Source organism: Pezoporus wallicus, unplaced genomic scaffold, assembly GCF_028554395.1.
Source record: "Pezoporus wallicus isolate ANWC-B61680 ecotype Strahan unplaced genomic scaffold, APGP_CSIRO_Pwel_v1 contig_447, whole genome shotgun sequence".
Classification (NCBI taxonomy): domain Eukaryota; kingdom Metazoa; phylum Chordata; class Aves; order Psittaciformes; family Psittacidae; genus Pezoporus; species Pezoporus wallicus.
Window position 1 is genome coordinate 920,583 of NW_026636385.1, and position 14,069 is coordinate 934,651.

Consider the following 14,069-nt stretch of genomic DNA (forward strand, 5'->3'; position numbering starts at 1 on the left):
AATCACTGAAATATGCTATTTTTTTTTAGTATCATCTTAAAAATAACCACAACATTATTAAGAAGATTAACAATTAAGAAGATTAACAATTTAACAATATTCCTTGAAGCAAACTATATGCTAGACAATACTAAGGGAAGACGGAAGATGGTATTTATGATTATCAGGGTAACAGGACTTCTACTTAATTTACATCCAGTAGTTCAAAGTCAATGATTATATGCAGCCTGGAGCTGCAACTGGAGCTGCACACTTCATTGCAAAGTTCTGACCTACATCTTTTTATGCAACAAACATGAATGTTTATAATGTTGTACTTGTATGTGATGGTTCAGCAGAGCAACTAAGTAATATCCAGAATACTTTAGATCCTGTAAACAAATTCTACCACTTAGTCAGAAAGGAATGAGCAGGTAAGTGAAAGTATTACTTTACTTACCAGCCATGGTGGTGGTGGCCCTTTCATGGGTAAGCTTTTCAGTTTCAGATGCTAAAGGGGATTTTTAAAAAGATACTGAAATTATTTCCTGCTCTTCGAAGCACCAACAACTGTCCATTGCAATCACAATTATTAACCCAAACAAGCTTATGTTTCTAATTACATGTGTTGCATATGTAATACACACTCAACAGAAGTAACCAAAACTGGAAGTTCAGTATATTATTAATACAGGAGAAAGTCTAACTTCTTACAAGTTAGATTTAATGATAAATGCTTAAATTTCAGAAAAAGCCTATACCATTTGGCCAATTTGGAGTAAAGTCTTAAAAACTCAAGGATGAATCAAAGGACAATGGGACACTTCAGTACAAAGTGCTTTTATAACCAAGACTCTTACCTCTTCTTGGGCCAACGGCCTGAATTTAGTTTGATAGCGACTTAATTCTACATTTAAACGATGAACCGTCCTTTTCAAAGCATCATTTTCATCTATCAGTTCTTGCGCTTGTTGTCTGAGATAAGGCAATTCTGTAGCCTCCTCTATCAAAACAAACATCCAACAAAAAATTTCAATCGAAATTCAAGGAATGTTCACATTAATTTGCAAGGAAAAAAACCTCAGTAAGCTAGAATCATAGGAGAATTTCTCTCAAAATACTGCAATGGAAAAAGCCCATGAAAAAATACTAATAAGAAAATAGTACATTTCAAACCACCAACTAATTCTTTTTCATGACCACGTAAGTATTCCTTGACAAAATTTTTATACACGTAGAAAATACTTTTCCGAAAATACTCTGCACAGATACTTACTCAAGACAGTAAGCGAAAACCTACTACTGAAGGAATAGCTTGTAAGAAATTAGAAAAATCAAACAAGGTAACTACATATGTTTCTCCCACCTTCTCTATGTGACTTCTCTGCAGCTTCTTTAAGTCTTGTGTTTTCTTGTTTTAGTCTCTTCAGCTTTAATTGCTGTTCTTCCATTTGCTGTTTTGTTCCCTGAAATTGCTGAACCATAGCCTGGTATGCCTTGTTCAAAGACCAGTTTTCTTGTTTTAGTTCTCTGAATTTCTCTTTACTCATATTTTCCTGTGCTTGTCTTGCCCGTATAGACAAATCTGCAATGCCACAGTACAAGGTATTTAAACAGTTTTCAGACTCTGAGTTTCAGCAAGTTTAATACTTATTTCCTAATATTAGCATTATGTATGAACGATATCTGTAAGACATTAATCATCTCACAGCTCCCAGAAGATAAGGCCACAAAGAATGAAAAAGTGGATTTGCAAAGAGAGCTACATGGTAGAGTGGCTGAAAGCTCCCACTTTTCTTTCAGACACTGAAAACGTTCCTTCTTTAAGGGGAACAGAAAGTGTCAGCAGATTTCCCTCTCCCTAGCATCAGTGACTAGAGAGTTAAGACAGAAATATCCACTGAATTGCATGCACCCTGCATGGGCCAGTCAGTCCTCTTGATCCCTCCTTAGTTTTATCCCCTATGTAATGAAAGCTTTGCCCTCCTTCTCACTGAACAGGCTTCAATGATCTGTTACTGAACAGAAGTTACTTAACAGTCCTTACAGAAGTAAAACTTAAGATCATCTGCAAAATCATGGATATACTTGTTGCATCAGTAATAACAGACCACACATTCAAATTTTTCTTTCATCTGTGTGGGCAGAAAAGCTTCTTAAAATGAAGGCTGAGATTCTATCCTTACCATGAGACTTTTAAGAGTCAGCATTATCTAGTAGCATGTAGGCGTGAATATAGCTTAGTATAGAACAGATCCCTAGTAAAGAATATATATAGATTTGGAGCTCTCTCTTGTAATTGATGACATATGACAGCTTAATGTGTTTAGTAATATTTCAGGCACTTATGGTCACTGTAAACTTCCTGTGGGAAGGCACAGGATACTTGGACAGCAGAGAAATACACAAAAACCCAGTAACTCATGACATATCCCATCCACGTGACACACAAAGCTCAGAAGGTGCTGTGCCTGGAATTGTTACATGGATGCAGTAACATACAAATAAGGCATTAGACAGACTGTGCATCTGCTATCACTGTACGTTTACCACTTCAGTTGCAATGGAATACTAAATAATGGTGACATCCTCTAGTGTAGATGAAACTTAAGGGATTGGAAAGTTCTAGTCTGACTTTATTAAACATTTCACAATCATTTATTTAAGATTCCAAAAGTCATTCAGATTGTAAAATCAAAGCAAGTCTAAAACACCTAACAAAAATCCCGGAACTACTGTTTTATACATGACAGATCACATAGCACTTTCTCACCTCCTGCACAGGAGAATTGCTTCCCCTTCTTCCCCCAGTTTAGGTTTAGAGAATACAAGCAGGAAAATATATTTTTATATATATGCATAGTATTAAAGTGAAGACGTGTAGTAAAGTAATAGAAAAATCAGAAGTACCTGGGGATGGCGGAGGCTTTCCACGTATCAGATTTTCAGCTACTGATTTCTCTTCCTAGCAGAGAAATAAAAAATTAGATAATCTGCTTTAAAAGTTACTTTCTGAAGTACTCTGAACAGCATCACTGCTGGAGAACTTAAGAAACAGAACTTTTGAAGCAGTTTGTTTCATATCAACAATTTCTCATTTATGCATTTTTACCTCATTTTGCCACTTATGGATACTTGAAACTTAGTATTTTTCTTTAGATGCACAGTCCTTAAAACAATTTTATTGCTGACATAAAAGATACATAAGCATAAAGCTTCTTGACCAAACAGGATGGATAATAGCTCCCAATTGTCAGTTTGTATAAAGTAAGTCTTTAGGATAGTAAATTATGACATGAACTGTCAGTCCCTAACTGTGACTCAGTGAATAAATTAAAAAGTAAAACATATGTGGTCAAGGACTTGAAGAAAGAAAGCGACCTTAACAATGGAAGAACTGACCATTTTTGCAAATAATGTTCTAGCAACTTGATCTAGGAAACTAAACTTCTGGGTATTCTTTTTCAAGCTTATGAAAGCATGCAGATGGGCCCAGCTGGGAAACCAGATAAAAATTTGCTGAAGCCAGGCTTAAATTTGAAAATTAATAGTAAGAATCATCTCTTGCTATATAACATGATGTCTTTCACATGAAGAACAACAGAACATATATTTAAAAATGAATTAACAAACCCCAGCTTTTACATGGCCTATTTACCTACATAGTCATACTTTTTCAAAAGGAATTATTAGCCATTCTTGTACTCCAAAAGAAATATATTCCCTAGTAACAATAAATTAATTTTAAGTGACTATAAACTATCAGCTCATTATTACACTCTTTCCCCCCAGATTTACAAATTAATCTCCTTACCTTTAAATTCAAGCCAAGACGTTGGTGTTCTGCCAAATTAAAACAGATTTTTTCAGTCAATTAAAAAAAAAAAAGCATTTGTAAGTCTGTAAACTGTAAGGGTTCATATGGATATGTAACCATATATATACTGCAAATAAATGTAAGACAGTTATTCCAAAAAATCAGAAATTACATCACTAACTTTCCATTCTCTCTCTCATGGTGTATCTGGATACCTTACTTCACCTCATGCTGTACAGATGTAACTATGGAAGAAATGAAGCTGTACTGCTACCTTCCACAATTATAAGTTCACTAAAGGACAAATGAAATATTTCTATTGATTTTACTGAGCTTGAACTCTATTGCACCTCTGAAAGTGCAAATCTGACCACTCCCAAGATCTGCAGCACTTGCTATGTAGAAGTGGGATAAGAAACTGTTTATGGGTCCCATTATTTTCAGTTTAATGCATTCACTTCCCAAATGGTTCCCAAAGCAACCCATTCTTTCTGAACATTGTTCTCTATGAAGTTTTTCAAGTAATTCCACTGAAATAATATTGAAATAACACTGGGAGCCACATAAATAACACTGAAAAAGATGCAGATTTTTCCAAAACGACCCAGTTCTGCTTTCTGGTTTATATCCAACAGCTAGTAGACTTCTGCCATCCTCTGTCAAAACTGCATATTGCATCTCTGCAGCAAATTCTGATACCCACTTCTCCCGATTTTAAAAGAACTGACAAGATAACTATGTAATAAATTAGTAATTGCTCTTACTCTCTTGTCTTATTTTTTCATTCACAGTATTCCATTGTTACAAGAAAACAGCCTAATGTCATAGAATCATGGACCTGAATATAAGTAAGAAGTTCTTTAACTGTTAGGGTGGTGAGGCACTGGAATGGGTTGCCCAGGGAGGTTGTGAATGCTTCAACCCTGGTGGTGTTCAAGGCCAGGCTGGACAGAGCCTTGGGTGACATGGCTTAGTGTGAGGTGCCTCTGCCCATGGCAGGGGGTTTGGAACAAGTGCGATCTCAACAAGAGCAGAGTAAAGGAGCAAAGCAGAGTAGAGAGGCATACTACATAAGAGGGCATGCTATATGAGAAGACATACTGCATTAGAGGGTAATACTATATAATAATTTTACTTCTTAGGGGAAATAAGGGCCTTAAAAGGTATGCACTTTGACTTAAAGCAAGCTTATTTACCTTGTATTTGCACATTTGACTCATCCACCAGCACCTGAAACTCAGTTTCATGAGAAGATGCCTGCTTTTCACCATTTGTATTAGGAGATGGTGGAAACCCTTCCTATATAAAAATAAGACAAGCCAAAAATCATGATAACACTGTTGAAATAGCCCATGTGTCTTGACATCTGTATGAAATCTTCAGCATACTCTGTCCCAGTCACACAGGAAATTCTACTCCAATATTTTAAGACAATAAATTAGAAGACATACTCATTTTTTGCTTGTTTTAGGGCTCTATGCGTATAAAATCTAAACTTCAAAACGATCGATGAGAGGTAGAAAACTATAATAACCATTCAGTTCACAGGGTAAATATTCCCTGTCATGATATTCAGTCACAAGAGCCTGTGAAATTATCCTACATTTACTTGTTTGCTCTTAATAAAAAGTCAACCATTTACCTACTGTATCACAGCACTGGGGGATTCAAGAATAATTTTTAACACTGCCTTCACTATTTTTCCTGTTACTGGGATACAAGTGTCCCACATACTCCACTCACTCCCTTTTTTTACCCCTCATTCCCTCCTCTCTGACTACTATTCCTTCAGTCAGGGGCATTTTCTGGTTTCTTCCATATACATAGCATTTTATTGTCTCTTTACTATTCAGTTATTTCTTCCTGTTTGCTAAAATTTTGCGTAATTTTAGACTGAATTCTAAATGTGTCTTAGGAGTATTAAGCTGCCCATTGCTTGTTATTACTTGTCAAGAGAATCCAAAACTGTAACATAGAAAAATCCAGTTGTCTTCAAGACAACAATTATTTTGTTTGATTCTGAATACCCTGTCTCTATCTAGGTGTCTGCTTGTTAGCACAATACTGAATCATTAACCATTTAAAAGTAGAGTTCCTACTACTTTTAGCAACCTACCTATATAACTGTTATGCTCAACATAAAATATTGAACATTTTACAAGACTAATTATGCAAAAGTACTATATACAATACCAGTGTTTTTCTGATAAGAAAAGGTATGTAGTAATTGGGGATATGCAGTTTGAGATCAACAAACCTAACTCAGGTAGGAGTAAACGAACCACAGAAAGAAAGATGTGAAATAAAAATTAACTGTCTGAAGAATAAGAAGAGAATGAAAAGTCTCAGAAATATTTAATACTTGCATGCATATATTAAAACATAGTAAAGGAATTAAAGCATTTAAAAACTCTACCTTTTTCTTCTTGCAGGAAACAGCATAAATTGCATTGGTTCTAGCATTTTCTCCCCTTCTCTCATTACTCTGACAGCTGGACTCTACCTCTTTCTCAGCATCCGAAAGATAAGTAGCCATGTCCTCATCCTCACCATAATTGCCTGATATTTCCAGGGACTGCACAGGAGATTTGTCACTACCATCAAAATTCCAGTTGGGCCTGCAAGTAGAAAGCAGTTTAAAGTCTGTTTTAGCGTTGCTTACTTTTCCATAAAAATAAACACTAGTAAAGTAGAACCATGGTCTTACAATATACACAAGTCCAAATAGCCAAAACAAACACGACATCTAAGCTTCTGTTAGCTGCAAATGAGGAATATAGCCTATCTGTATGCTTTAAAATAGATGGTTAGCACTGCAGCTACATTTTCTTCTCTGCCTTAAGAGGAAAGCCAGATCAGAGATAGAAGGTTGCTAACTCTACTGGAAGAAGAGTCCGAAATAAGTATTTAGCACAAAGGAAATATCTGATGTAATTCAGATGATTACTCAGTGATTAACTGTTTATGTAATTGATTGTTACTTAGCAGAAATAATACATGGCTTTACATGTGACTGCTGTGTAATCCAAATCTCAATGTTATGCATATAGTGAAAACTGTATGCAAACAATGTTTTATAAGAAATGAGGTAAGGACTGCAGATGCTTCAGACCCAATTTATGATGTGATGAGAAAAAGTCAGTAGCTATAATAGCAGGAGTTTGCTGTAACTCTAGAAAACTTTTAGCACTGGCAAATTCTATTTGTAATACAAGGTATCAAACCACAAAGTATGCACTACCCCATTCCAATCTCTGTGGCTGTAGCATATGGCTCGAAATATTCCTGTTCCACATAGCTGGAATCACTTTCAGAAAGTGATCGCTGCCGAGGCTGAGGAATAGCAACAGTGCGCCCTGTTAGTGTTGTTGCAAGGATAGCAGCTGCTAGAGCTGATCTGGAACAAAACAGAATAAAGCAATGAAACAATACCGATGTCTCCTCTGTGCTCTGCATTTTATGCCTTTTTTTTTTTTTGCAAAATATTTTCACTATTTAAGCAAAGCAAAATGTTCACAGTCAACAGGCATCAGCAAAAAAATCCCAAAGTAAAGCACAAAACCGGACAAGCTATTTTAACACAGTTATCTTAAGAGTAAAGCACAGTATCTATTGGGTTTTCCAAATCACATGCATGAAAATCATGGAATATACCGAGTTACATTCCCCAGATTGACAAAGATAATTTACAGTACTTAGCATTCACTTTAGCCATAACAATACTACCTGGCATTGTTTTGAAACAGTGCTCCATATTCTGTTATTCTGCCTTCTAGTTTCCATTATTCCCTAATCTGAACCTTTTACTGGTAACTGAAGCTGTTAATAAACGCTGGCACGTTGCAGAGTAGGGCAAGAGTAAGTAGATAGAAGCGCCTATTTGTGGGATGCTGCAGTGAATAGGGAAGAGCAAGATGTAGAAGAAAAAACAAGTAGGAACCAGGATTAAAGAAGAGAAACAGTGAGGACTGTAAAAGAAATAACAGCAACTGGAGGCCAAAAAAGAAGAGGAAATGAACTAGGATTAAGTAGGAATGTTACAGACACTAGAAAGACCAAGGAAAACAACCAGAACTGAACTAAACAGAGAGAAAATAAATAAAAAACTGTAAGAAACTACAAATGAAAAGAAAAATAAAGTACTATTTTCTATTTATGCAACTTTCCTATGCAGCTAATTCAAATCCAATCCAGCATGGTTTTACATGCCAATTCTTTTAAGTTCTTGCTTTTTTTTTTTAATATACAATAAAGTGGCATGTTAGTTACATTAAATTTACACTTTTCTAATGAGCTAAAATTTCCTGACTCGTACTACACGCTACTGTAGCCAAATTCAAAATAGCCCCAACTTTAAATAGTTGTCTTTTATTGACTCAGGTTTATAATAAGTTATATATTCATAATGGTCATTGTCCTAAATATTCAGCATGCTTAGGAGTGGAAGAAAACCAGGAATCTTTAAAATTCAAAGAAGGAAACTGCCCCAGTTAAAAATACATTCTATTTCTGAAAAGGTTCACATAAATACTACAACAAGGACATGCAATTCTTCTAATCATGCTTTTCTAGTGTACAATTGCAATTGATGAAGAAAAAACCAAACCAAAACAAAGAACTAGACACCTACCTGGGCCTTTCTGGAGAAGGGTTTGGACTACGAGGGGGAGGGGTGCGGGGAACTGCAGGTTTAGGAGCTATGGTAGCAGCAGGGACCAGGCCATGAGCTATATTTTTCTAAACAATTTAAAATAAAATTAGTTGACAATGACTTTAAGGATCATGATTAAAAAAAAAAACAACAACCCACAGAACTGAACATGCACAAAACCTAACAGTGCAAAATATCTTAAAAAGGACAATTACATGCAATTAATATAAACAAACTAAATGGTTCCAAGTTTAACTTTTTAACATGTATTAACAGCTGTTAATAAAGGTTAGAAATGTAATTTATGTAAGAGCCATGCACGTAGGTTTTTCATCCACTGTATTACAACCTGCGAAACCAGAATTTGAGCTTACTCAATTCAAGTTTGGCTTGGTTTGGTTTTGTTCTTTTTCTTCTAGAAATTTAATACAAGCTCAGAAAAACTGGGGCTGGAGCTCCCGACAAAGAGTACTTTGAATGGAATCACATAATGGTTGAAGTTGAAAGGGAGCTCTTGCGATTACCTAATCCAAGTCCCTGCTCAAAGCTGGGTAAACTAGAAAGGGCTGCTTGGGATCCTGTCCAGTTGGGTTTGGAGTATCTCCAAGGGTGGAGACTCCACAACCTCCCTGGGCAACCTGTTCCATCATCACAGTATTTTAAAAATTATTACTGTGGACCACCCTTACATTGGTCCTTGCAGTATATTTTTATATTATTACATTTGAGTTGAATTTTTTTTGTTTGAATTTATGCCCATCTGCCTCGTCTTTTCTCTACACATTGGAAAATACTATGTCATAACCAAGCACATTGCCTTTTTTATGGAGTAAAACAGGCTAAGTTTCTGGTGTTTCTGCAACAGTTTGGAGGTTGGGTGTTTTGTTCGTTTGTGCATGTGTGTGTCCCGTCCTTGTCGTCGTCCCCCCCCCCCCCCCCCCAATTATTCTTGGCTGTCTTCTCCAGCAGGGTAATGAACAGGTGAACTGTGGAATATTTCTGCCTTCACAGGAAGGCGCATCAAGTAACTAAATGGTGTATTACGTCTTTTTACTCGATCTTACACTGCAAATGCTCTTTAATTCTAGAAGTCTGCCTGGTATTTTGTTAACTAAAGACTATTAACAGCAGATGTCTTACTGTGATTACCAGGGAATACAGCTGAGGGAGAAGAATGCTGTCAAACCTCGAAGTAATACAATATAAGGTCAATACTTTGTTTTCATTCTAGTAACAAAAACCCCCATTTCAATTACTTCAAGAGCGTCGGACGCCAACATCCGCACCGTTGCTAACAATACTACAACCCTTGGCTGCTCTAATCTTTCAGTACGAGCTTTCATCAGTTCCCTCTGCAGCAGCGACCGCGCGCTCGGAAGATCACCTCCCCAAGCGCTAGCAGCGACCGAGCCGCGCGTCCGCCGGGGGATGCAGCCACGACAGCGCCGGGAGGGGAAGGGAGGGAACCGCACCCCGCCGGGTGCTCTGGAGCAGGCACGCAGGCCCAGAACTGAGGAAAGCACCGCACCAGCACCCAGTCTCCGCACACCTTTTCTGTGCTTAGGATTTATTTTTCTTCCCGTTTTTCACTTCAAAGTGCTCAGCCATCATCGGCATCACCCGCAAGGCGCGGCCACCTTCCCCAAGTGCCTCCTCTCGCCCCGCCCGGGCACGCACCCCCTCCTGCGCCGCTTCACGGGCACGGAGACGCGGAGTGGCAGAAGCGGTACTCACGAAGGCTCCCCTGCGGCCTCTCCTGAAGCTGAACGCCACTGGGGCCTCCATCGCCATCGCCACCGCCTCCCGAGTACTTGTCCTACGCATCCGACGCTTCTCTCGTCGCGAGCCGCCTACTAACAACGACGCGACAGATTTGCTGCGGGTTTGCGCTTCCCCAATCAGTACGCACCTTACTGACTCCTCTACCGGCCTTAGCAACCTACCAGTGGTGAGGCCCGCCCCCCTCCGCCTCCTCATTCGCTCAGGGGCGGTGGGGCTCTCGCTTCCTATTTGCTGGCTCCGCCGTCAGACAGGCGCGCGCTCGGGGACTCGGTGCTGCGGCCCCCAAGGGGCAGCTGCGGTCCTGCGAGGTGGGGGCGCCTGGGACGGAGCTCAGCCTCTTCCGAGCAGGTCAGCGGTGGCCCGGCGGGACCTTTAGGCCGGTGCCCCTCTCCTCTCGGAGGAGCCGGGCAGGGCTGCAAGATGTGGCTCGGGGTGGTGGTGGTTGCGGTCCTACCGGCTCGTCTTTGGCTCTTTAAATCGCGCCGGACCCTCAGAGGCTCCGGTTTTCCCCTAAAGTTAGAACACCGCATACAGCTGAAAATCATTTCTGCCTGCTGATAATCTGGCTGGAGAGATACCTCTCGAGACAGGTTTGTGATTGAAGCAGGCTTTCTCCTAGCAAGGATGGATGAGGGCGTAGAAAAGGCAGTGTGCGTTTGTGGTTTGTTTTTATGGTTTGGTTTTGGTTTTGTTTGTTTTCTAGCCATCAGCTTGTCATAATTCAAGTATTTTTCTTACTGACTGTGTAGTTAGTAGAATTTGCAAGCAAACAGCCTGTATTCAAGTAAACAGAGATGCGTACTGATTTTATGTGTTAACTATAAGGTGGCATCAGAGAGGAGATAGTGTCTCTTCCAGAGTATTACATCTTACACACTTTAATAATAAAAGATTGTAGCCGGTTTATAAAATGTGCTAATCTCTCTTCCACATTTTTTTTTCTAGGGTAAAACTGTAACCACTGACAATGAAAGCAAACTTTCCTGTGGCAGCAGGATCTGTAGTTGTACCTTACGGGCATGTGATTGGAAATGAGAAGTGGAGAGGGTCAGAGATAGCCCAAAGGCTGCAAGGTAAGCACAAGCTGGAAGAGGAAAAGCAATTTGGGCAAAGCTTACCCCTCTGTCACTTAGTATGGTTAAGACTGCCTGGAATATGCTTTACTCTGTGTCTGATTGATCCTGTATTTGTGGTGCAATCTATGTTAGCAGGCTGAAAATTATTTTTTGTCTATCATGTGTCTCCACGGTCAGTTCTGTCATACTTGCATAGCTGTGGAGCACTGCAGGGAAGGAGCAGAAGTATCTGCTTCTTGGGAACTGCAGCAGTGGGACTATTATGAATATTCATGTCCACTGAAGTCCCTTGAATTTACATGGATACTGGGACTGTGCTATCATCTCTTGGCACAGCAAACTAAATTAAGGTGATCCTTCCAGAATAGCATGTGATAGTCTTTGTTAAAGACCAGAGTTCACCAAGAAGCTACCGTACATTCAAGTCTGTAGTTTGGAAGTGTTATTAATTGGCATTACTAAAGGCATCACACAATACTTTGAATTGCTTATAGCAGCTCTGCTTAAAAAGATGAAAAGCTTTCAAAGAATACGAAGCTCATTGTCAAGTCACTAGGATTACTGACACATTAGGAAGATTATGCTGTGAAGTAATTATTAGTATATTTTCAACTACTGTTTTTTTTTTCTGTTAACCATCTCACCTTCAGGGAAAATTAGACTCATCTTTGAAGATGACTTGGGACTTGTGGATTTTCATATTTCAAACAGAATTTGCATTTTATATATTTCTGAAGCAGATTTGGTTGCAGGGGATGAATTCAAACGAAGATTGGTTCGGTTTAGAAATGTAAGTACTACACAGAGAAAAGGAAGAGTTTTCAGTTGGTATTTGTTTATTCCATGCTTCTGTGTTATTTATAAATTCTAGTGGAACTTAACTTTTGTGATAGTTTACACCTGAAAGCTGAAAAAATAAACAGCTGTTTAATTGTTGTACTAAACATCAGTACAGTTACTGCAACTTCTATTTTTCCTCTGTTCCAGGCAGCTCATACTCAGTAGAGATTTTCTTTCTGTTGCATTGCATCTACTTGTCATTAACAAAGTCTTTCCTCCTTTTTTCGTTTCCATACAGGCCAGTAGTCTTGGGGGAGTTGTAATTGTAGAGAAAACTCAAATAAGTGATCAATACTTCTTAGCAGTACAAAAGTTTGTTGTGCTAGAACTTGGAATGGTATTGCTTCCTGTGGGAAATCAAGGAGAAGCTTCTCAACTTATTATTCAGCTAGTAAGTTTTTACATTAGTGGACAAATATGGGGCATGAGAATGACCTGTTTTCTCACACTTGTCACCCTTTTCAGAAAGAATACCTGGATCTTAAAGGAACACAATGTATTTTGTTGCTTAAATGTAAGGAATAAATGCAACAGTAATAGTTCAGTGGAAAGAGGGCTTATTTGGGAACAAAGAAAAAGGGGAAGAGTACTGGATTTTTATGTGATCGTGCACTGAGGTAGCACCGAATAGCATTAGGCAATCTTCATTTCAGTTCTCTGTCAAAAACAACTTGAAATTTTGCCTTGTCTCATTCTGGGGAAACTGTGTTCTTAGTTGTTTCTCTTTTCCTTCATCCATTCCCTGATTGCATCAAAAAGATGACAAATTCATTGTTTTAATTCATGGTTGGTGTTAAGAGACTTGGCTTCCTAGTGAGAGGTTGTGGATCTGCCTCAAAGCCCATAAGGGCACACACTTAAGGAGGGAGCTTGTTAAAACTTCCCGGTGATTGCATTGAACTCAGTTAAGATGAAAGGAGCTATTTTAAACCGCAAAAGCAGCGCCCCAGCAGAGGGCACGTAGTGTCGCTTACGAGTTTGTTTTGCTTCAGGTCCGTGACCAAAGTAAGGATCACAGCAGTAACCCCTTTCTCCATAAACAACGTTCTCGGCTGGCAGAGCCATCGGTGTTTCGGATGGTGCAACAAATTCCAGGAGTTGGGAAAACAAAAGCTCTGCTTTTACTGCAACAGTTTGGAAGCATCCACCGGCTTTGCAATGCATCCATCGAAGAGCTTGAGCTACTAGTTGGACAAACGGCAGCACAACAAATCTACACTTTTTTATGTTCTTGATGGGCACATGTAGTGCTGTTTTGGAAAACAGACTTTTTGTTTGTTTCTTAGAATTATAAAATTTTGTTTTCAGTAATAGCTTATTATGGCTATTTCTATAATCCTGGTAACAGTTGGAAGGTGTTGACTGATTATCTAGGTATTCTGCTGCTGCTGCTTTACAGCTGTTCCACCCATGTGGATTAAGCTGTGAAAATTGCTTTGGGAAGAGGTCTGTAAAGTGTTTTGCATCTGTCTTGTACAAAAACAAGAGAGAAAGCAGTCTTTTTCAGCATCCATGAAAAATATGGAGAAGCAATTTGCTTGCCTGCTTTCATCTTCCAGAAGTAAACACCTTGTTATAATACTGGGAGGTGTGATCTTCTCAGTAGAGATGTGAGTTACAGTGCTTTAAATAGGTAGCATCTATTGCTTTATAGTAATATATTTTAGAACATTTTGGAATTCCTTTGGGAAGTCCTACAGGAATAAATCTTTGACTTTATACTAACTTATTTCTCTGGTTCCTTTTTCAGTTCACAGGGTGTTATCAAATTTAATCCCATGTGCCTAATATATAATCTTGGTTAATTAATGTTTTCTTTTGAATATAGGTTGCAATAATAAATTTCAGTATATTTTTAAATATTATCAAGCATAATGTTTTAATTATAAATTATAATATGCTCTACAACCAAAATAGTATGCAA

General features: G+C 38.5%; 2 protein-coding genes across 2 annotated transcripts in view; one reads left to right on the forward strand and one right to left on the reverse strand.

The window, feature by feature from the left end:
* The window catches only part of CEP89 (centrosomal protein 89), a 29,663-nt gene extending 19,239 nt beyond the window's left edge, over positions 1-10,424 (reverse strand). Inside the window, exons 1-10 of the mRNA XM_057400209.1 lie at positions 10,182-10,424; positions 8,427-8,533; positions 7,038-7,193; positions 6,213-6,414; positions 4,993-5,095; positions 3,794-3,822; positions 2,890-2,944; positions 1,346-1,564; positions 840-982; positions 440-490 (exon numbers count right to left, since the gene is read on the reverse strand). Of these exons, the coding sequence (XP_057256192.1) occupies positions 440-490; positions 840-982; positions 1,346-1,564; positions 2,890-2,944; positions 3,794-3,822; positions 4,993-5,095; positions 6,213-6,414; positions 7,038-7,193; positions 8,427-8,533; positions 10,182-10,424 (1,308 nt within the window). The remainder of the gene's footprint in view (positions 1-439; positions 491-839; positions 983-1,345; positions 1,565-2,889; positions 2,945-3,793; positions 3,823-4,992; positions 5,096-6,212; positions 6,415-7,037; positions 7,194-8,426; positions 8,534-10,181) is intronic.
* A 727-nt stretch (positions 10,425-11,151) lies between these two features.
* Positions 11,152-13,870, forward strand: FAAP24 (FA core complex associated protein 24). Its single transcript, XM_057400133.1, has 4 exons — positions 11,152-11,302; positions 11,956-12,095; positions 12,384-12,536; positions 13,138-13,870. The coding sequence occupies exons 1-4, from the start codon at positions 11,197-11,199 to the stop codon at positions 13,378-13,380; spliced, it is 642 nt and encodes a 213-aa protein (XP_057256116.1). The 5' UTR covers positions 11,152-11,196; the 3' UTR covers positions 13,381-13,870.
* The last annotated feature ends 199 nt before the right edge of the window (positions 13,871-14,069 follow it).

What these genes read in the sequence shown, in the direction of transcription:
- FAAP24 (XM_057400133.1), top strand. Translation starts at nt 11,197, where the DNA reads ATGAAAGCAAACTTTCCTGTGGCAGCAGGATCTGTAGTTGTACCTTAC. An exon ending in GATTGGTTCGGTTTAGAAAT is followed by an intron (nt 12,096 to 12,383) that starts GTAAGTACTACA and finishes GTTTCCATACAG; the next exon opens with GCCAGTAGTCTTGGGGGAGT. An exon ending in CTCAACTTATTATTCAGCTA is followed by an intron (nt 12,537 to 13,137) that starts GTAAGTTTTTAC and finishes GTTTTGCTTCAG; the next exon opens with GTCCGTGACCAAAGTAAGGA.